The sequence below is a fragment of the Bison bison genome, unplaced genomic scaffold (assembly GCF_000754665.1).
Source record: "Bison bison bison isolate TAMUID 2011002044 unplaced genomic scaffold, Bison_UMD1.0 scf7180017864174, whole genome shotgun sequence".
In the NCBI taxonomy this organism is placed as follows: Eukaryota; Metazoa; Chordata; class Mammalia; order Artiodactyla; family Bovidae; genus Bison; species Bison bison.
In genome coordinates, this window is record NW_011494746.1 from 1,457,295 (window position 1) to 1,476,860 (window position 19,566).

The 19,566-nt window shown below is 40.8% G+C and overlaps 1 protein-coding gene across 2 annotated transcripts in view; it reads right to left on the bottom strand.

Annotated features, from left to right (window-relative positions):
* L2HGDH (L-2-hydroxyglutarate dehydrogenase) overlaps window positions 1-19,566 on the bottom strand; it is a 55,340-nt gene that overhangs the window by 7,360 nt on the left and 28,414 nt on the right. For both annotated transcript variants that reach the window (XR_825487.1, XM_010842252.1), the window contains exons 5-9: window positions 16,304-16,466; window positions 15,046-15,080; window positions 7,373-7,540; window positions 5,968-6,125; window positions 4,728-4,859 (exon numbers count right to left, since the gene is read on the bottom strand). Coding sequence is in view for 1 of the 2 variants with exons in the window: in XM_010842252.1 (XP_010840554.1) it covers window positions 4,728-4,859; window positions 5,968-6,125; window positions 7,373-7,540; window positions 15,046-15,080; window positions 16,304-16,466 (656 nt within the window). In the remaining variant the exon portion in view is untranslated. The remainder of the gene's footprint in view (window positions 1-4,727; window positions 4,860-5,967; window positions 6,126-7,372; window positions 7,541-15,045; window positions 15,081-16,303; window positions 16,467-19,566) is intronic.

A 19,566-nucleotide genomic window follows, 5' to 3' on the forward strand; every position in this document is an offset into this window, starting at 1 on the left:
AGCACCGAAGAACTGATGCTTTTGAATTGTGGTGTTGGATAAGACTCTTGAGAGTCCCTTGGACAGCAAGGAGATCCAACCAGTCCATCCTAAAGGAGATCAGTCCTGAGTATTCATTGGAAGGACTGATGCTGAAGATGAAACTCCAATACTTTGGCCACCTGACGCAAACAACCAACTCATTTGAAAAGACCCTGATGCTGGGCAAGATTGAAGGCAGGAAGAAAAGGGGACAACAGAGGATGAGATGGTTGGATGGCATCACCGATTCAATGGACATGAGTTTGAGTAGGCTCCAGGAGTTGGTGACAGACAGGGAGGCCTGGTGTGCTGTAGCCCATGGGGTCGCAAAGAGTAGGACACGACGGAGCGACTGAACTGAACTGAACTGAACATATATGGATGTGAGAGTTGGACTGTAAAGACAGCTGAGCACCAAAGAATTGATGCTTTTGAACTGTGGTGTTGGAGAAGACTCTTGAGAGTCCCATGGACTGCAAGGAGATCCAACCAGTCAGTCCTGAATATTCATTGGAAGGACTGATGCTGAAGCCGAAACTCCAATACTTCGGCCACCTGATAGGAAGAACTGACTCATTTGAAAAGACCCTGATGCTGGGAAAGATTGAAAGCGGGAGGAGAAGGGGATGACAGAGGATGAGATGAATGGATGGCATCACTGACAAGATGGACATGAGTTTGAGAAAGCTCTGGCAGTTGGTAATGGACAGGGAAGCATGGCATGCTGCAGTCCATGGGGTCACAAAGAGTCGGACATGTCTGAGTGACTGAACTGAACTGAACTAACTGCTTGCTATCAACAATATTCAGTTTGTGGTCAAATAACCCTGATTTTCATTCACTCTAGTCTGTTTAAAGTGAGAGAGTGAGAGGGAAAAGTATTAATTTGAAGCAGGATACAAACTAGACTGGATCTACACTTAGCTTACATTTCCTAGATCAAAATGGTGGTACAAATTGAAACTCCAAGTGTTTGTGAGTGCAGGCCCAGGATTCTAGATTTTTACAGATTTTTTTTTTCTAGACTTCCTTCTCACTGAGAGTATAGCCCTTCCAGAGTCCCTGGCTTTACAAAGCGATCTCAGTTCCAACTTTTCACCTTTTATGGACCCAAGGCTTTCTTTACACCACTTGAAAGGCAATTAAAATACAAGTCCCTAATGTATCTTGATTTGGGTGGTGGATACGAGTTTATATAATTCCAAAGTTCATTGAGCACTTAAGATCTGCATATTTTATTGTAAGTAAATCACATATCAATTAGAAATGAAACTCAAGTTATATGACATCAAAATCAGAAAATGCTCCCTATCCTTCCAGGTCAGCATCAGCATTCCTCTTAGTTCTTAGGTTTTCAATTTCCTCTTTGTTTTCATCTCTGGGATGCCCTTATTTCCTTGTACTCTCAGCAGTAAGTATTTCAAAGGGTTTTTTATTATATTTTCTCCAGACTCTCTTAGGTGTTTTGTAATTTGAATTTTGTAATGATATGGCTGGATGGCATCACTGACTCGATGGACGTGGGTCTGGGTGAACTCCAGGAGTTGGTGATGGACAGGGAGGCCTGGCGTGCTGCGATTCGTGGGGTCACAAAGAGTCGGAAACCACTGAGCGACTGAACTGAACTGAACTGAATGTGAAGGCTACCACATTCTCTAGACTAGTGCTCAATCAGGGGAGATTTTGCCCCCTAGAGGACATCTGGCAACGTCTGGAGACATTTCGGTTGTCATGCCAGGGAAGTACAGCTGGCATCTAGTAGGTAGAGGCCGGGGATGCTGCTAAACATCCTACAATGAATTGGACAGTCCCCCCACAGTAAAGAGTTATTTGGCCCAAATGTCAATGGTACCAAGAATGAGAAACCATTTTTTGCAAAAGAGTCTGATCGCTTTTATTACAGAATTTCTGGGTTTTACCCTTGCATTTCACAATGATATTGTATAGTCTTTAGCTATCACTTATGATGAAAACATCTTGCCTGAAAATTTATTTGCCTGAAAAATACCTACCAAGAAGGTATTTTCAAAATGAAGCATGGAAAAAAGAGGGGATCTTGGCAAATATGTTTTCATGTTCTATGTCCTTACAACGCTGCTGCTGCTACTGCTAAGTCGCTTCAGTCGTGTCAGACTCTGTGTGACCCCACAGATGGCAGCCCACCAGGCTCCCACGCCCCTGGGATTCTCCAGGCAAGAACACTGGAGTAGGTCGCCATTTCCTTCTCCAATGCATGAAAATGAAAGTGAAAGTGAAGTCGCTCAGTCGTGTCTGACTCTTCGAGACCCCATGGACTGCAGCCTACCAGGCTCCTCCATCCATGGGATTTTCCAGGCAAGAGTACTGGAGTGGGGTGCCATTGCCTTCTACCTTACAACGCTAACACATACAAACTAGTTAGGTTACCATGTCAAAATTAATCACAGAACAAATTAAAGGGCTTTACAGCTTAAATTAGGAATCTTAGAGATCACCATTTAATAATGAGAAGTTTGTATACCTAATGCATATATTTGGCAGGCTATCACTTTATATTCCAGTCTAATGTTCACCAGCAAGTTACTGCCCATGATGCTCTGGCTAAGCAATGAGAGGTCAAGCTGTATCCCCTTTGGAGGCTAGTGCAACTAAAGGACACCATCTTGAGCTAAAAATTCCACTAGAAGTGCTGCTTTGGTTCTTTTTTACTATCCATAACTGCCTAATATGCTTCCACTCCAATATTAATGATAGAACATTTATGGTGTCACACGGGTTTCAAGACATGCAGGACTTGGGCTTCAAAACGTGGGAAAGCCTAATTATATCATTTATTATGATGATGATTATTATTTAAGATTCTAAGCATGTTAACAGGTGTGGAGAATAACATAATGAGCACCAATTTTTTAATCAAACAGCTTAAGAAATAAAGCATTATAGATATGATAGGAGCGCCCTGTCAAACTCTCTGGATCCCATTCTCTTGTTTCCCTAGAGTTAACTTTTCTCTTCAATTAGGTATTTATCACTCCCATGTTTGTTTTTATTTTTACATGTGAAATCCATATACAATATGGTATAAACATATAAATGGGATCAAACATATCTTCTACGATTTTCTTTTCACTAATTTCTTGCATTTCATAGCTACAGGAATCAAATGGAATTGCTGACTATGTTCAGCCTCTCTTTCTCCAGAGAGAAACTCTCATGGGACTGAGTTGAACTCGTCCCCACATGCACCAGCCTACACTGCTGTGTGCTTTCTACTACATGCTAACGAGACTTGTAACTGAAATCCACACCCTTCCTCCCAGAGACAAGAGTATTCACCAAAACTCACAAGCTCCAAGTTCAGTTCTACTATATGAAATCCACTGGTCTAAAGAGTTTTCCTCAGACTTCTACAAAAGTGTGGTAATCAAATCTAGGTAGTGAATTCATTCCAACTATTTATGTATAGAATTCACGACACCCATCTGTTGTATTTTCCAAGGAATATTAACAGGAGTAAAAGACACTTGATTTGATCCATCTATTTTCAGATACAAAACATAACAAGACTGCTAAAAAAGACTACTGAAAACATAAAAGCCTTCATTTATAGGTGAGTGAAACAACATAAAGCCTAGATATTGTTATCCCTTCCATTTCAGAAGGTGAGTGGAGGGGTGAGAAAGATAAGAGTAAAAACATTAGCTTGGTTTAATAGTTCTAAGCATTCAAAGAGGCTGGTCTAGGAATGACACATAAGTCAGATTTAGACCAGGACGCTACCCTGAGGGAGACAGCTGACGTGATCATTGCTCTCCTCCTAGATACAGAGCCGAGCTGCTGACATTTTACACCAGGCGAGTCCCACAGCTGTTACTGAGGAGACAGACATGGTGCTCTAGAGATTCATGGAGGGATCGGTTCAGGGAAGAGGGAGCCTCAAAGACCATGGTTGATTACGCCTAACAAATGGCCAGTTCAGGAAAAAAGGTGAGCACCCTAAAAATACCACCACAAAGGAAATAGGCTTATGTGGTATTTAGGACAAAGTATAGATTAAGTCCAGAAAACCTTTTCTCTTTAAGAGAATAAAAAAATTTTAAATAGTCCTTCCTTTGCCCCACACCCCTGTAGCAAGGACTTAAACTGATTGCTACCATACTATTTCCCACTCCTGTTCTGCAAATAATCCTTGAGTGCAACAGGACCCAAGAAACAGCAAAATAAGTAGATAGGAAGCAAGGTAAGACAGCAGGTATGAGTTATGTTTCTAAAAGGTTTTAAGAATCAATTAAAGTGTAATGTTTTAATATGCTTATTACCTAATTAGGTAACATGCTGATCAATGATCTTGCACAGAACTGAAGTCAGAAGGCTTTGGAATCACAAGTGGCCAGGGAGATTAAAAAACTTTCAGGTGAGATGTTATATTATGAGTGATAGCTAGACACAAGGGTGAAGATGGCATCGTAATATAACTGCAATGGAGAGTTCAGCTTAGTGCTGGTCTCTCTAGACAATCATAAACGGACCTAGTTCTAGCACTAAGGGGACTGATGCGGCAACACCCAAACTGCAAGGGGAATGAGCAACTTGTTAAGAAAGAGAGATCACGCAAAAATTCAGGGCACACACTAACTACATGGGTGCTTAGAATCACGAAGTCAGACCCACCTCCCAAGTTCACAGAGGTCATGAATGCATTTATAATCCTTATAGCTTTTCCTTACCTAAGTACATCACTGATAGTAATTTCAGGGATAAACTTTTGAAGGTGCTTCACTGTTGCACTGAGAAAACATGCTTTGTACATTTCATTAACTCCATAGGAGAATTTCTGGAACACCAGTTTAATCAAGCCACTGAAAGCAAAGAAAATAAAATCTTTATGAGAAAGAATTCCTTATTACTGTAAAACATCTCTACAACTATTAGATTCAGGTGGGGGGAAGTGGTGGGGAGGAGGGTAGAACCACAGAAATCTAGGCGAAGTCCAAAACACCACATATTAAAAAGAAAATCAACTTTTGGCCTACGTTAAAAGGAAACTTCATCGAAGGAATACCTTCCAAATTCCAGAAGTAAACACCTTTCAAATTCAAATTCCCAGGGGGTGCTGGTTTCAAAACTAGGGTTCTATAAAGCCTGCCAAAACCAGGGCTTTCTAATGCAATGTTACTTGCTCTTAAAACACACCTAAAAGGCATTTACAGATTTTTTAATTTGGGTATTAAAAGTGTGGGACATTTACCCTACTTCTATTGAGTCAGCCAGAGGTCAGATACGCTAGTAGTGATTCTCAAGTGAGAATCTGGGGAGCCTGTGCTCATATGTATTTTTACAAGCACACAGCTGGGAAGCCCCACCCTAAACTGGTTTCAGAATCTGTGCAGGGTGAAATGCAAGTAGAGCTCTGAAAGCTTTCTAGTGATTTTGATGATGTGAAACCCTCTAGAGAGCAGCACCGCTAAAAGGATAAAATACTTCAGTGAGTTATTTCTTACCATAGTAAATGATCTGCACTTCATATCAATGTAGCAGTATTGCTAATTTTCCAGAAAAGGAAACAACCTTGCTTATCAGCAGTTTCTCCAGAGGTTTTCAAAATCATGGTGACTAGCCTGAAATGATCTTATCAAAGTAAACCATCTACTGATTTTGAGAGAAACTTTCTTTTTTTCAAACTCAACTAAAGGTTAGCAAAACAAGGTTTGGATTCTCAGATGGGGGATCACTCTTGGCTCTTTTTTCACCAAGACATCACCCTGGCTCATCAGAGTTTTCTTGAAGTAGTTAAAATGTTATGCTTATTTCACAAACCTCTTAATTCAGATTAATTTTTTTTAAAAAACCAATATACCAATCACAAATATGAAGATTTATCCAAATAAACCTAATATCAAGAAAGAAAAAATTTCCCATATTAAAAGTATAAGCACTTAAAATCACTTTTTAAGGAAATGCAGTTACCTCTTGATGATTATATCCATAATATCTCTGGCACTGAAGTCAAAGGGTCTGTAGCCCTCTCGTTTAAAGGCAAGAATTGCATTGGGCCCTAGCCAAATACTGCCATCCATCCTTGGTGTGAAGTGAACTCCTAGGAAAGGAAATCGGCTATCGGGGACCTACAGATTTAACAGAGCAAACAGAGCCCCATTTCATACTGCATTTTATTATACACACAAACATTGAACTGGTAATAGAAAACACCTTCTTCTCATGCATTTACTTGTGATCTGCACTCAGATAATACTTTTCTACGTACATGCTTCTGCCTAGAAATGCCACACAGGAAACCTGATGCCATGACAATGAGGCACACTGTCCCATCTATTCCTCTTTCTGGGTAAAGAAAAAAACTGTCCTACTTTAGGTTACTCCCCACTCCTACCGTCCCCAACTAGGAATCTACACAGCTGACAAGTAAAATCAGAGCTGCCAGGAAAAAACCCACCTTCATAACACAGGCTTTTGTCAAGTGGGAATGTAACAGGTTGGAAAAGATGATGGAAGTCTTGGCAAGGTCAAAAACACTGAATAGCTGAATACTCGTAGTTCAACCCAGTAGGTCCAGACAGAAGAATGAGCTTTTCATTTAAATGCCTATGTCTTCTACACCATGAAACTACAGAGTGGCCACATCCCCTTTCTTGCACTTATAGATAAGTGAACTAAGAAAGAAGGTTGGCATCTGGGCTTGTTAAAAGGAAAAGTTCTCTTAGGAATACTCTTTCCAGACAGAGGTGGGGGAATCAGGTTCTTTCCTCACTGTTCTTCCTGTGGTACACTCAAGCTTTCCAGGACTTGTGAGCAAGTACTGTCAATTTAGGGCTTCCCTTGTGGCTCAGCTGGTAAAGAATCTGCCTGCAATGTAGGAGACCTGGATTCGATCCCTAGGTTGGAAAGATCACCTGGAGAAGGGAAAGGCTACCCACTCCAGTATTCTGGCCTGGAGAAATTCCATGGACTGTATGGGTAGCCACAATATCAAAACAAAGATGTAGGGATTTAACCCAGAGAAACAGGTGGAATGCTTGAACTAAAAAGCCCTTTAAAATAGCTCTTGTGTCTAACTCTGGGAAAAGTTTTTGTTTCATTCCCTTTTGCCACAAGCGTCTTGAGAAAGCAGAGGTATCATGGTATGTGTGTGTGCTCAGTCGCTCAGCCGTATCTGATTCTTTGCGACTCTGTGAACTGTTACCCATCAGGCTCCTCTGCCCATGGGATTTTCCTAGCAAGAATACTGGAGCAAGCTGCCATTTCCTCCTCCAGGGGATCATCCCGACTCGGGGATCAAATCTGCGTCTCCTGCGTTGGCAGGTGGATTCCCTACCACTGAGCCATCTGGGAAGCCAGATGTATCATTACTTACCGGATAAATATTTCCTTTTACAAGATAGCGCTTTTCTGGCTTCAAGACTAGGTAATCTCCCCGGAATGGTACAATTCGAGGATTGGGATTGCAGCCACTCAACTCGGAAATACGGTCTGAGTAAAGTCCCGCACATGTCACAACATACTGACATCGGACCTCCTCTCCCTAGGGCAAGAGAAAAGAACAGCGACTTGTGGGAAGCAGAAAGAATAGGTGATAGCAAAGACAATAAAGGCACAGATATGGATCCTTCATTCATTCATTTATGGCTGCATCGCACAGCTTGCAGGATCTTAGTCCCCTCACCAGGTATTGAACCCAGGCCCCTGCAGTGAAAATGTCCTAACCACTGGACTGCCAGGGAATTCCCATCTTTTTATTCTTTTTAAAAGATGAGATTAAATACAGGTATCAGCAAAAGAAGTTCTTCAGCATTTAGTTGGAAGGTAGAAACTTAGAGCAATGGCACACAAGAGGATATCACCTTAAATTTTGTACTTTAGAGTTACAGTGGTTGACCTAGTGAGGATACCTAACAAGCCACATACAGACAGCTCTTTTTCACAAAGACCTACCGTGGAACTTCTTCACTACTTATTGCAGGAAGAAGCCACCTTCATTTAGGTGGCTCATTTGGCCTCCTCTGTATTTCAAATAGCTTCTTCTGTCTTATCTAGGGGTAATTATCCTGTTACTCTCAGGTTGCTTCACACTCAACCCTTGCTCAGTTCCACCTGTAATCTACCCAGCAACCAAGGTCTCCCTTCGGATCAGTATCTACTTTGCAAAGTGAGGCTACTTTTCAAAACTCAGTTATTCAACCCACATTTACTGAGAATGCACACTATGGTCAAGGTTTGCTTTAATGACTAGGAGACTACTAATCTTAGGCTATGTTTTCTCATAAATTTTATTTGTGATTATCATCTGCATATTTTTTGCTTTACTCTGATAGGGTTAGCCAATTTGTGACTCAATTTCCTAAATGATTTCATTTAACCGTAATTCCCTACCATACTCCATTTCTATTGCTTTATTTCTTACAGAGGAAACAACTAATACCTTCTCGCTCCAGGTAATCTCATATTGCTAGATTTCCTTCTGAGAGGACCTGTTTCTGAAGCCTTGAGGTTCTCATCTGCCTCAGTGTTCCCTTTCTTTCTAGGCTTTACTGATTTATCCTTATCCTATCTCTGTCTTCATCCTATTTTTGCCCAGCTACCAAGATAAGCCTCTTTTCAACAGTTATACAAGCACACTTCGGACAAAAATCAAATGAAACTTCTTTGCAGTGAATTCAAATTAGCTAGACTAAACTCATGAAAACTCATGATCCTTGAAGTCAAAGGACTATGTCAACAAAAATAAAAATGCTTCTTGTAAGTAGGTTAATATCTTTTCTGTTCATCTAGAACTATATACCAGAAGTACAAAAAATTTTTTACGTGATATTAATCTACTAGTTACCTACTTGAAAAGTCAGCAATTGTTTTGTTCTTAGAACATAAAATGAAGATAAGCCTTATGATAAACATAAAGATAAAAGAATTCATAGAATGGTACCAGAATGCAATAACTTAGAAGTTCTTTTAAAAACTTGAGGAACAATTTCAAAGGAAAAAATTATTAAATAATTCAGTAACATTAGTTTCACACCCAAAATGGAAATTTTTAATTTACATTGACTTATTATTATTAGTTCAACCATAAAAGTCTTTTAAAAAATAAACCATGCACCGTTATTGCTATTTCATAAGCTTCCCTGGTGGCTCAGACAGTAAAGAATCTTCCTGCACTGCAAGAGACCAAGGTTTGATCCCTGGAGAAGGAAATAGCAACCCACTCTAGTATTCTTGCCTGGAGAATTCCATAGACAGAGGAGCCTGGGGGCTAAATCCATGGGGTGGCAAAGAGTCAGATGCAACAGAGCAACTAACACTTTAACACATTCAAGTGAAACAGACTTTCCCCCATGTTCAACCTATAAATCTTTAGTTTGCAACTCCTCTCCTCAAAAGTTTATTTTAAAAATTCATTTTTTTTAGCTTGTCATAAATGCATCGATATTCAACTTGATAAGCTGACTCAAATTTTTGTATTTTATAATTTTAAAATATATTAAAATTATATTTAAAATTTTAAGTTATATTATTTAATTATACTAGAGGAAAATGCCAAAATAAAAGTAACAACTATAGAAGCTGAATAAAATACATATCCCCTGGTTTCCCACAGGCCCCTGTGTATCTTGGATCACATGATGCCACACTTTAGTGAAAATGTTTCTTAGGGCAAGGGTGGAAACAGACTTTTAATCCTTTTTTTTTTAAGCTTTATAAAAGTTTAAGGTAAATGTTTCCATCAGTTCGTTTTATGTACTTCTTGAAAACAAAATTCATAGGTTTAACATTAATGCTTTAAAATATTGTACATCAAGAAAGCCAATTCTCACTCATGCAACACGTTGGTCTGTGTTCTCTTTACTCCTGTTTGCCAGACAATCTTCAATAATTTCTGCAAAGAGACTTCTCGTCGGCAGAGTATAGGCAAGAGGTGAAAGCTGGCCAGCAGCTTTATGAGAACAGTCTGAATCATAATATGGGAAGTCCATCCCACTTACGCTTCATTCTATAATCACATTTATCACTAGCAAACTGCACGAAGGTCATCATTTCTTGAATGAGAGCCAAAGCTTTTAGCCTCTCTTCATTACTTGGTGCTTCAACAATTGTCTTGCAAATTCCCTTGAAGCTGGCATCCGTTTCAGGGAGCTCACCATACCCAGCATCATTTCCCTCTACTGAGACAACCAAGCCTGCCTCGTGAAAAGTCTTTGTCATGACTTTCTTATCTTTATATTTCATCTTCATGGTTCTCTGTTCCAAAGAGTAAACCCAATGCTCTGGCTGCTTCTGTGCATTTTTCATCTATGTTTTTTAAGAGACCAGTTTTCTTCTTATCTGTTTTTTAATCAAAAAAAAAAAAAAAAAATCTGATGGCAGCAAACACATTATCTCCATTTTGATCAATTATACAATTTTTCTTTGCTCCATCTATACCAACATATACAGGAGGTTGGTTCATCAGGAGACTCCCTGAAATACTACACGTGGAAATGAATTTTATTATCTATTATTTATTATTTACCAGAAATAATGGTCTGGAACTCAAGAAGGCCACGGTAAAATCTCCAGTGAAGGTTAAAATCAGCCTTGCTGATATTTCTGTTCATTTTATGTTTCATAAAGACCCACTGATCGAAGTCCAAAGTTTGCAGAAAAGGGAATTGGCTGACTTCTCAGGATCAAGTTCTTCATAGAAATTCCAGAAGTGATAGAAATCTCCAGGCAGAGAATGCCTATAATGATTTTCTATACTTATTTTCTTTTTAATATCTCTTTTCTAAAGTCACTGGAGACCTGTTTTCAGGATTTACTCCCCACCAGGCCTGCACTTCCCACCACTGCTGACCATTCTGCTTCTTAATCCTTTTTTGAATGGACACCTTGGCTGTTCTGCCACTTGGGCCACATGATCCAGCAGCTCTGACAGTAATTCAAGTTTGTGGCTGATCATGATGTTTTAAGGAGACTTTTGTAGGTCCCTATAGGAAGAATCACAGCACAGAACTTTAGGATTTGGGAGGAAAGTTACACCATCCTCTGCAGGTAATTAGCCTCCTTTTGAGAAAGGGCTTCTGCCTTTGATCCAACACTTGACCACAGGTCACCAAGTTACCATTTGAATTACCCATTATGAACTGGGTATTGTCTTACTCACCAGGCCACAAAACTGGGTGTGTACGCAGCACTCTGTCATCAAGAGGAAGTGGTAATATACAAGATCAGAGATGTATAGGTCCTGCAGGCACACATAAGTTGTGGAGGCAAGTGGCTCAAATGCCCATGACCTCCACCGCTAAATCATCTCCTCCCTCTGGACCTGCTCCCTCGGCCCCATGGAAAGTGATCAGCTGACCAAGGAAGAAAAAAATACAGGCCAGGTTGACAAATGGTTCTGCACAACATTCTGACATCACTTGAAAAGAACAGCTACAGCACCAGCGCCCCACTTGGGAGTGGCCCTGAAGGTCTATAGTAAAGGGCAATCTTCCCAAGAGGGCAGAACACAGAATGTCATACCTGGTTATTTGTCCTAGAAGTATGGATCTATACTGTTTCATGTGCAATGACTCTTTGCTGGATGGTCAGAAAAAGGAGCTCTGGAGAAAAGGTATGTGAATGGATCTCTCAAAACAGGTTCGGATAAAAAAGACATTTGAGTTCTCTATGAATGCTCACTGAAGAGTGATCATGGAAGAGGAAAATTTTAATAATCAGTGGACAAGATGACCTGCCCTGTGGATGTTAGCTAGCCTCTTTCCCCAGGTACCCCATCCACACCCAATGGCTTCATGAACTAAATGGTTATGGCAGCAAGGAGGTAATGCATGGGTTTAGCAACATGGACTTACTCACCAAGGCTGATCTATTTACAGCCACAGGTGAATACTCAATCGGCCAACAGCAGAGATCAACATAGCCACTGACATGGTCCCTGGACCACTTCAATCAAAAACCAAAGGCAGCACTTAGTCCTCATTGGAGCAGACACTTGCTCTGGATACAAATTCATCTTCTACACCTGCAATGCTTCTGTGGAAACCGCCATCTGTGAACTTACAGGATGCTTTATTCACTCTTAACGGTATTTTACTCAAAAGCATTACTTCTGATCAGTGAGCTTATTTTCCAGGAAATGAAGCACAACAATAGGTTCATGCTTGTGGAATGCACTAATTTTACCATTTACCCCACAAACCTGAAGCTACTGGGTGACAAAAAGTAGAATGAGCTTTTGAAGATCCAGTAACAGCACTAGCTGGCTGGCACACCTATAGGCTTGGGGCAATGTCTTCCAGGATTCTCTACATGCTCTAAACCAGTGACTAACACATGGTGTTGTTTCTTCCACAGCCAGGATTCACAGGTCTGGAAATCAAGGGGTAGAAAATGGGAGCAGCTCCTTACTATTATAATAAACTGCTTATGAAATGTTTGCTTCCCAGCCCTACAATTTTTGGTTCTGATGGTCTAGAGGTCTTGGTTTCCAAGGGAAAAATGCTTCCATTAGAAAATAAGCAATGGTTCCATTAAGTCAGAAATTGATACTGTCATACCTGGCAGTGAATCAATAGGCAGAAGGAATTACTGTTCTGGGTGGGATAACCGATTCTCTCAAGAAAACACTGAGTTGCTACCACATAGAGGGCTCAGAGATGATAAAGAGAAGTATGTCTGGAATGTAGCTCCCCTGGGATATGTTTTAGTTTCCCCACGTGCTATTATAAAAGTTAATGGAACCCAAAAATGGAACCCACAACCCAAAACAAGCAGGGCTGCTAAGCGCACAGACACTTTAGGAATGGAAGTTTGAGTTACCCCAGCAAACTAGGAACCATTACCAGCTGAGATGCTTGCCAAGGGCAAAGGGACTATGGAATGAGTAGTGGAAGAAGGAAATTATAAATATCAGCTATGACCACATGGCTGGTGACAGAAATGAGGAGTGTAGTAGCTAGGGGTATTTCTTTCTTATTCTAAAATAAATATAATTGCCTATAAATTACCCAACACTTTCTTTACCCTCATTGTTACTAGAGTGAACTGTGTCCTCCTCAAATGTATAAGTTGAAGTCCTAATGCCCAATGAGACTGTATTTGGAGATAGGACCTTTAAGGAGATAATTAAGATTAAATAAGGTCTGTAAAGTGGAACCCTAATCTCATAGGACTGGTGTTCTTATAGGGGAAAGAGACTGTTCTCTCCCACTCTCTCTCTACACGTGTGCAGGCACAGAGAAAAGGCCACTTAAGGACAAAGGCAGCCAGCCTCAGGCCGAGAAGAGAGATCACACCAGAAGCCAACTCTGATGGCACCCGGACCTAGATTTCTAGCCTCTAGAGATGTGGAAAAATAAATTTCTGCTGCTTAAGCCGCCCAGTGTGTGGTAATATGTTGTGGAAGCCCCAGACAACTAGCACACCCATTTCTGCCACTTCCCATCATCTCACATGGGGTTTTTCAACTTCAGCATTATTGACATGTGGGACCAGATGCCTCTCTGTCGTGGGGACCTGTCTCTCACACTGCAGAATGCTTAGCAGATTCCCTGGCCTCTACCCAGTAAATGACAGCAGCAGTGCCCCACCTCCTCCGCTTCTACTAGGTGTGATGAGAAAAACGTTTCCAGACGTTGCCACACGTCTCCTAGGAAGAAAAATTACTTCCAGTTGAGACTTAAGATGCTTAAATAGTGGTTAACCTTTTATCTCAGGATTTATATTGCAGGATCTCAAAGTGGGAGAGTGACTCAGATAGAAAAGAAATGAACATTCACAATCAATGAAAGTAGACTTTGTATCCTTTTTGGAGAGAAAGCTTGTCTTCAGGTGTATGAAAGATAGTTGCACCTTGTGGATGGAAGCATAATTGTTCTACTCTATTTCATAAATGTAGTTATAAGGGGTGTGAGTGGATGCCAAGTGGGAAAGGGAGGGACTGCAGGGGATTTACGGTATCACTTGGGTTATGCTGGGATTGATGCTTCCTTACATGCTTCTAACTTAAAGCTGACCAAACAGCAAGTGCATATGATCCAGGAGGCAGAGGTACAGCAGCAACCACACTATTCTCTGAAGGTCACCTCTGGCCCAAACACCCACTGCCAAGTATTGATAAATTATAGCTCCACCTTCAGCTCACCTCCTGACTACCCATCCTACTGGCCAAGCACAAAGGCACCCACTACTTGGGTGTAGACAAAGCTTCCTGCTCGCATTCCAACTTTAGCAGCTGGACACACTTGGCTTCTCAGAAACTGGCTGGAGATACCTTCTGATCTACCAACTCCCCTTCTGAATTTTCACCTCCCTAAATACTTTCAAAACTGTGTAAGGCCTAATTCCTACAATATACTCATCGATGACTCTACTCTCCTGACTGACTGAACTCTGATCATTCGGTGAACAAACAGCTAATGCAATACTTCTATGCTATTCAATAATTCTTGTTTTAGACTATGAGAAGCTGAAGAAAAGCAGCCTATCTCTCCCTGCACAGCCTGCTCCCTGTCCCCAAAGTCTTATAATTAGTACAGAGTTAATAATAAGTTCATGTAGATAAGTAGGCAGAAACGATAAAACATCTATCAGTTTTCATTACCCCAAGTGCTTATAATCGTATCCTTTGCTGGCACAATCACTTGATGAAGACATTCCCAAGTTGAAACCTTTCCTAGAATGAAAGTTGTTACATTGTTCCCAAAGGATTTTTCTCAGAATAACTTTTACAGTAGGCAAATTTCATTCAATGATGTAAAATACAGCACTGTGGTTTAATTCAACTTTTTAAGGAAGAAGATGACAGTAGATAAAGTAGATAAAGTTTACTTAAGAATCTTGGGACTTCCCTGGTGAACCAGTGGTTAAGACTCTGTGCTTCCAATGCAAGGGGCTCAGTTTAGACCCCTGGTGGTAGAACTAGATCCCACGTACCACACCAACGATCCCAAGAGCCTGCAAGGCGCAACTACAAGATCCTGCGTGACACAACTAAGACCTGGCACAGCCAAACACATAAATAAAGATTTTCTTAAAAAGAATCTTTACCTTTGTATTTCTTATAACGATTGGATATTTCATCCCTGAAAAAAAAATTAGTGAAAAATTTATTTTTAGCAAAAGAAGGCCTACATTAAATGAAATATTATTCTAGTCATAAATTTCAAGGATTATCTCCATCATAACCATGACTGGCTCCTACTTTTCATTCTAAAGTTTTCTTTTTACCAAGTAACGAGATTAAACTAGTTAAGATTCGACAATATATAAAACTCTGGCATGTTTTTTTAGCATATTTCATTTTAATTCATTTAACCTGTAAACCATTCCCCACCTCAGCTCCAACACTAGAAGGCACAGCTTTTCCGTGAACCACAATCCTAGAAAACATGCTGTAAAATGGACCATCACAAATCAGTATGTATTTTTCCATTGGAAGAACGCTATGACACTTGTCATTCAAGTGTTATCTGAATCCTTACAGATTTTAGGTTGGGTAGAGAAGCAAGAGTTATTACAACACAAAATTTCCAATGATAAACTATTTCTAAAATTTGTTCCCAATCAGATACATGTGATCTTAAAGACCTATAATGCATATGGATAGCAGGTAAAGAATATGATTTACTTACTTACATCATAAATTTGATTGCTTATGCTACCTACCTAACAATCTCAATTATTTAACAATTTTGCTCATCATCTTAGAATTTAGAAGAACACTGGGAAAATGATTGCTTCAGATAGCCCAGATCTCCTTAAAGGCCTGTCAAGAAAGAATGAACCAAGCACTACTTCTTTTTCCCTTCAAATTTCCAAACAACAAATTTAAGGCTTAACAACTAATTCATTTGGTTTAAAAAAAAAATCTGTGCCCCCAAAGCAAAACAAAATAAACTCTAAGTACAGGCTACAGTGGGGGAATTGCAGGTGGGGGCTTCAGAATGGCTGAGTCATGTCCTATCCTCAGACAGTCTGATTCAGTAAGACTGCTGCTGCTGCTAAATCGCTTCAGTAGTGTCTGACTCTATGTGACCCCATAGATGGCAGCCCACCAGGCTCCCCTGTCCCTGGGAGGATGCTAAAATCTGTATTTTTAACAAGCATCCCCAGGGGATTCTGAGTCTAACCTATTGGATAGGAAAGTCTTTGGGAGCTAATTTCGCTTCTGCACCTGCCTGCAGCTCTGTGCCCTACTGTAGCTACCTCCTGGTGACCCTCATGTCATGCTACCCTAGACAGAAATAGTCCCAAGTTTCTATAAAGTCAATTCAAGTATTCAACAGAAAAGATACAGACAGCTTACCATCTTTACTTCTTGAAGGACTTTCTCTAGCCATTTCAATATCTTCTACTTCAAAATTGGTCAAAACAGAGCCACCTGCTTCTTGGAAATCCTTGGCAAATGAAAAAGCCACCTGCCGATAGTCCACGATGCCAGTATAGGGACAATCGATAGCCATTAGACCCTGGGACAGAATTGTGAAAGAACCAAGACAATATAATTAAAAACTGCTGAGGACAGGCTCTCCAATGAGGCTTCCCTGGTGGCTCAGTGGTAAAGAATCCACCTGCCAATGCAGAAGACTCAGACTTGATCCCTGGGTCGGGAAGATCCCCTAGAGGAGGGCATGGCAACCCACTTTAGTATTTTTGCCTGGGAAATCCCATGGACAGAGAAGCCTGGCAGGCTAGTCCATGGGGTCTAAGAGTTGAACATGACTTAGCAACTAAACAACAGATTGTCCAATAAATTTGACCTTTGGCTGAATTTTTTTTACTGTTTATATTGATGGATAACTCACAATTAGCCTTTCCTGGCAAACATCTGATAATCTTAAAGAAAAATAAAATAAAAGCTTTCTCAATTCAGTGCCTAAATTTGATACTGAATACGTATATAAATTGTCTAACAGATAATAGAAATAATACGAGCTAAATAAGAAAACCTCTATAATCTGGAAATAATTCTCCTCCTTAGAGGAGTTAATTTTTCCAGGCTCTTTCAGCTGCTACAATGAGTCTTCCAGTTTTATTTGGCCTAGAGGAGCTATCCCACGTTGAAGGTCAGGAAGGGCAGCAGTGAGGAGATACCCCTCATCCAAGGTAAGGAGCAATGGTTGAGCTTTGCCGAAGCAGCCATGAAGAGATACCCCACGCCCAAGGTAAGTGAAACCCAAGTAAGACGGTAGGTGTTGCAAGAGGGCATCAGAGGGCAAACACACTGAAACCATAATCACAGAAAACTAGTCAATCTAATCACACTAGGACCACAGCCTTGTCTAACTCAATGAAACTAAGCCATGCCCGTAGGGCAACCCAGGATGGGCAGGTCATGGTGGAGAGATCTGACAGAATGTGGTCCACTGGAGAAGGGAATGGCAAACCACTTCAGTATTCTTGCCTTGAGAACCCCATGAACAGTATGAAAAGGCAAAATGATAGGATACTGAAAGAGGAACTCCCCAGGTCAGTAGGTGCCCAATATGCTACTGGAGATCAGTGGAGAAATAACTCCAGAAAGAATGAAGGGATGGAGCCAAAGCAAAAAGAATACCCAGCTGTGGATGTGACTGGTGATAGAAGCAAGGTCCGATGCTGTAAAGAGCAATATTGCATAGGAACCTGGAATGTCAGGTCCATGAATCAAGGCAACTGGAAGTGGTCAAACAAGAGATGGCAAGAGTGAACGTTGACATTCTAGGAATCAGCGAACTGAAATGGACTGGAATGGGTGAATTTAACTCAGATGACCATTATATCTACTACTGTAGGCAGGAATCCCTCAGAAGAAATGGAGTAGCCATCATGGTCAACAAAAGAGTCAGAAATGCAGTACTTGGATGCAATCTCAAAAATGACAGAATGATCTCTGTTCGTTTCCAAGGCAAACCATTCAATATCACAGTAATCCAAGTCTATGCCCCAACCAGTAATGCTGAAGAAGCTGAAGTTGAATGGTTCTATGAAGACCTACAAGACCTTTTAGAACTAACACCCAAAAAAGATGTCCTTTTCATTATAGGGGACTGGAATGCAAAAGTAGCAAGTCAAGAAACACCTGGAGTAACAGGCAAATTTGGCCTTGGAATACGGAATGAAGCAGGGCAAAGACTAATAGAATTTTGCCAAGAAAATGCACTGGTCACAATAAACACCCTCTTCCAACAACACAAGAGAAGACTCTACACATGGACATCACCAGATGGTCAACACCAAAATCAGATTGATTATATTCTTTGCAGCCAAAGATGGAGAAGCTCTATACAGTCAGCAGAAACAAGACCAGGAGCTGACTGTGGCTCAGATCATGAATTCCTTATTGCCAAATTCAGACTTAAATTGAAGAAAGTAGGGAAAACCACTAGACCACTCAGGTATGACCTAAATCATATCCCTTATGATTATACAGTGGAAGTGAGAAATAGATTTAAGGGCCTGGATCTGATAGAGTGCCTGATGAACTATGGAATGAGGTTCGTGATACTGTACAGGAGACAGGGATCAAGACCATCCCCATGGAAAAGAAATGCAAAAAAGCAAAATGGCTGTCTGGGGGGGCCTTACAAATAGCTGTGAAAAGAAGAGAAGCAAAAAGCAAAGGAGAAAAGCAAAGATATAAACATCTGAATGCAGAGTTCCAAAGAATAGCAAGAAGAGATAAGAAAGCCTTCTTCAGTGATCAATGCAAAGAAAAAGAGGAAAACAACAGAATGGGAAAGACTAGGGATCTCTTCTGGAGAAGGCAATGGCATCCCACTCCAGTACTCTTGCCTGGAAAATCCATGGATAGAGGAGCCTGGTAGGCTGCAGTCCATGGGGTCGCTAAGAGTCGGGAACGACTGAGCGACTTCACTTTCACTTTTCACTTTCATGCACTGGAGAAGGAAATGGCAACCCACTCCAGTGTTCTTACCTGGAGAATCCCAGGGATGGGGGAACCTGGTAGGCTGCCGTCTATGGGATCACACAGAGTCGGACACGACTGAAGCGACTTAGCAGGGATTTCTTCAAGAAAATCAGAGATACCAAAGGAACATTTCATGCAAAGATGGGCTCGATAAAGGACAGAAATGGTATCAACCTAACAGAAGCAGAAGATATTAAGAAGAGATGGCAAGAATACACAGAAGAACTGTACAAAAAAGATCTTCACGACCCAGATAATCACAATGGTGTGATCACTCACCTAGAGCCAGACATCCTGGAATGTGAAGTAAAGTGGGCCTTAGAAAGCATCACTACGAACAAAGCTAGTGGAGGTGATGGAATTCCAGTTGAGCTATTCCAAATCCTGAAAGATGATGCTGTGAAAGTGCTGCACTCCATATGCCAGCAAATTTGGAAAACTCAGCAGTGGCCACAGGACTGGAAAAGGTCAGTTTTCATTCCAATCCCAAAGAAAGGCAATGCCAAAGATTGCTCAAACTACCGCACAATTGCACTCATCTCACACGCTAGTAAAGTAATGCTCAAAATTCTCCAAGCCAGGCTTCAGCAATATGTGAACCGTGAACTTCCTGATGTTCAAGCTGATTTTAGAAAAGGCAGAGGAACCAGAGATCAAAT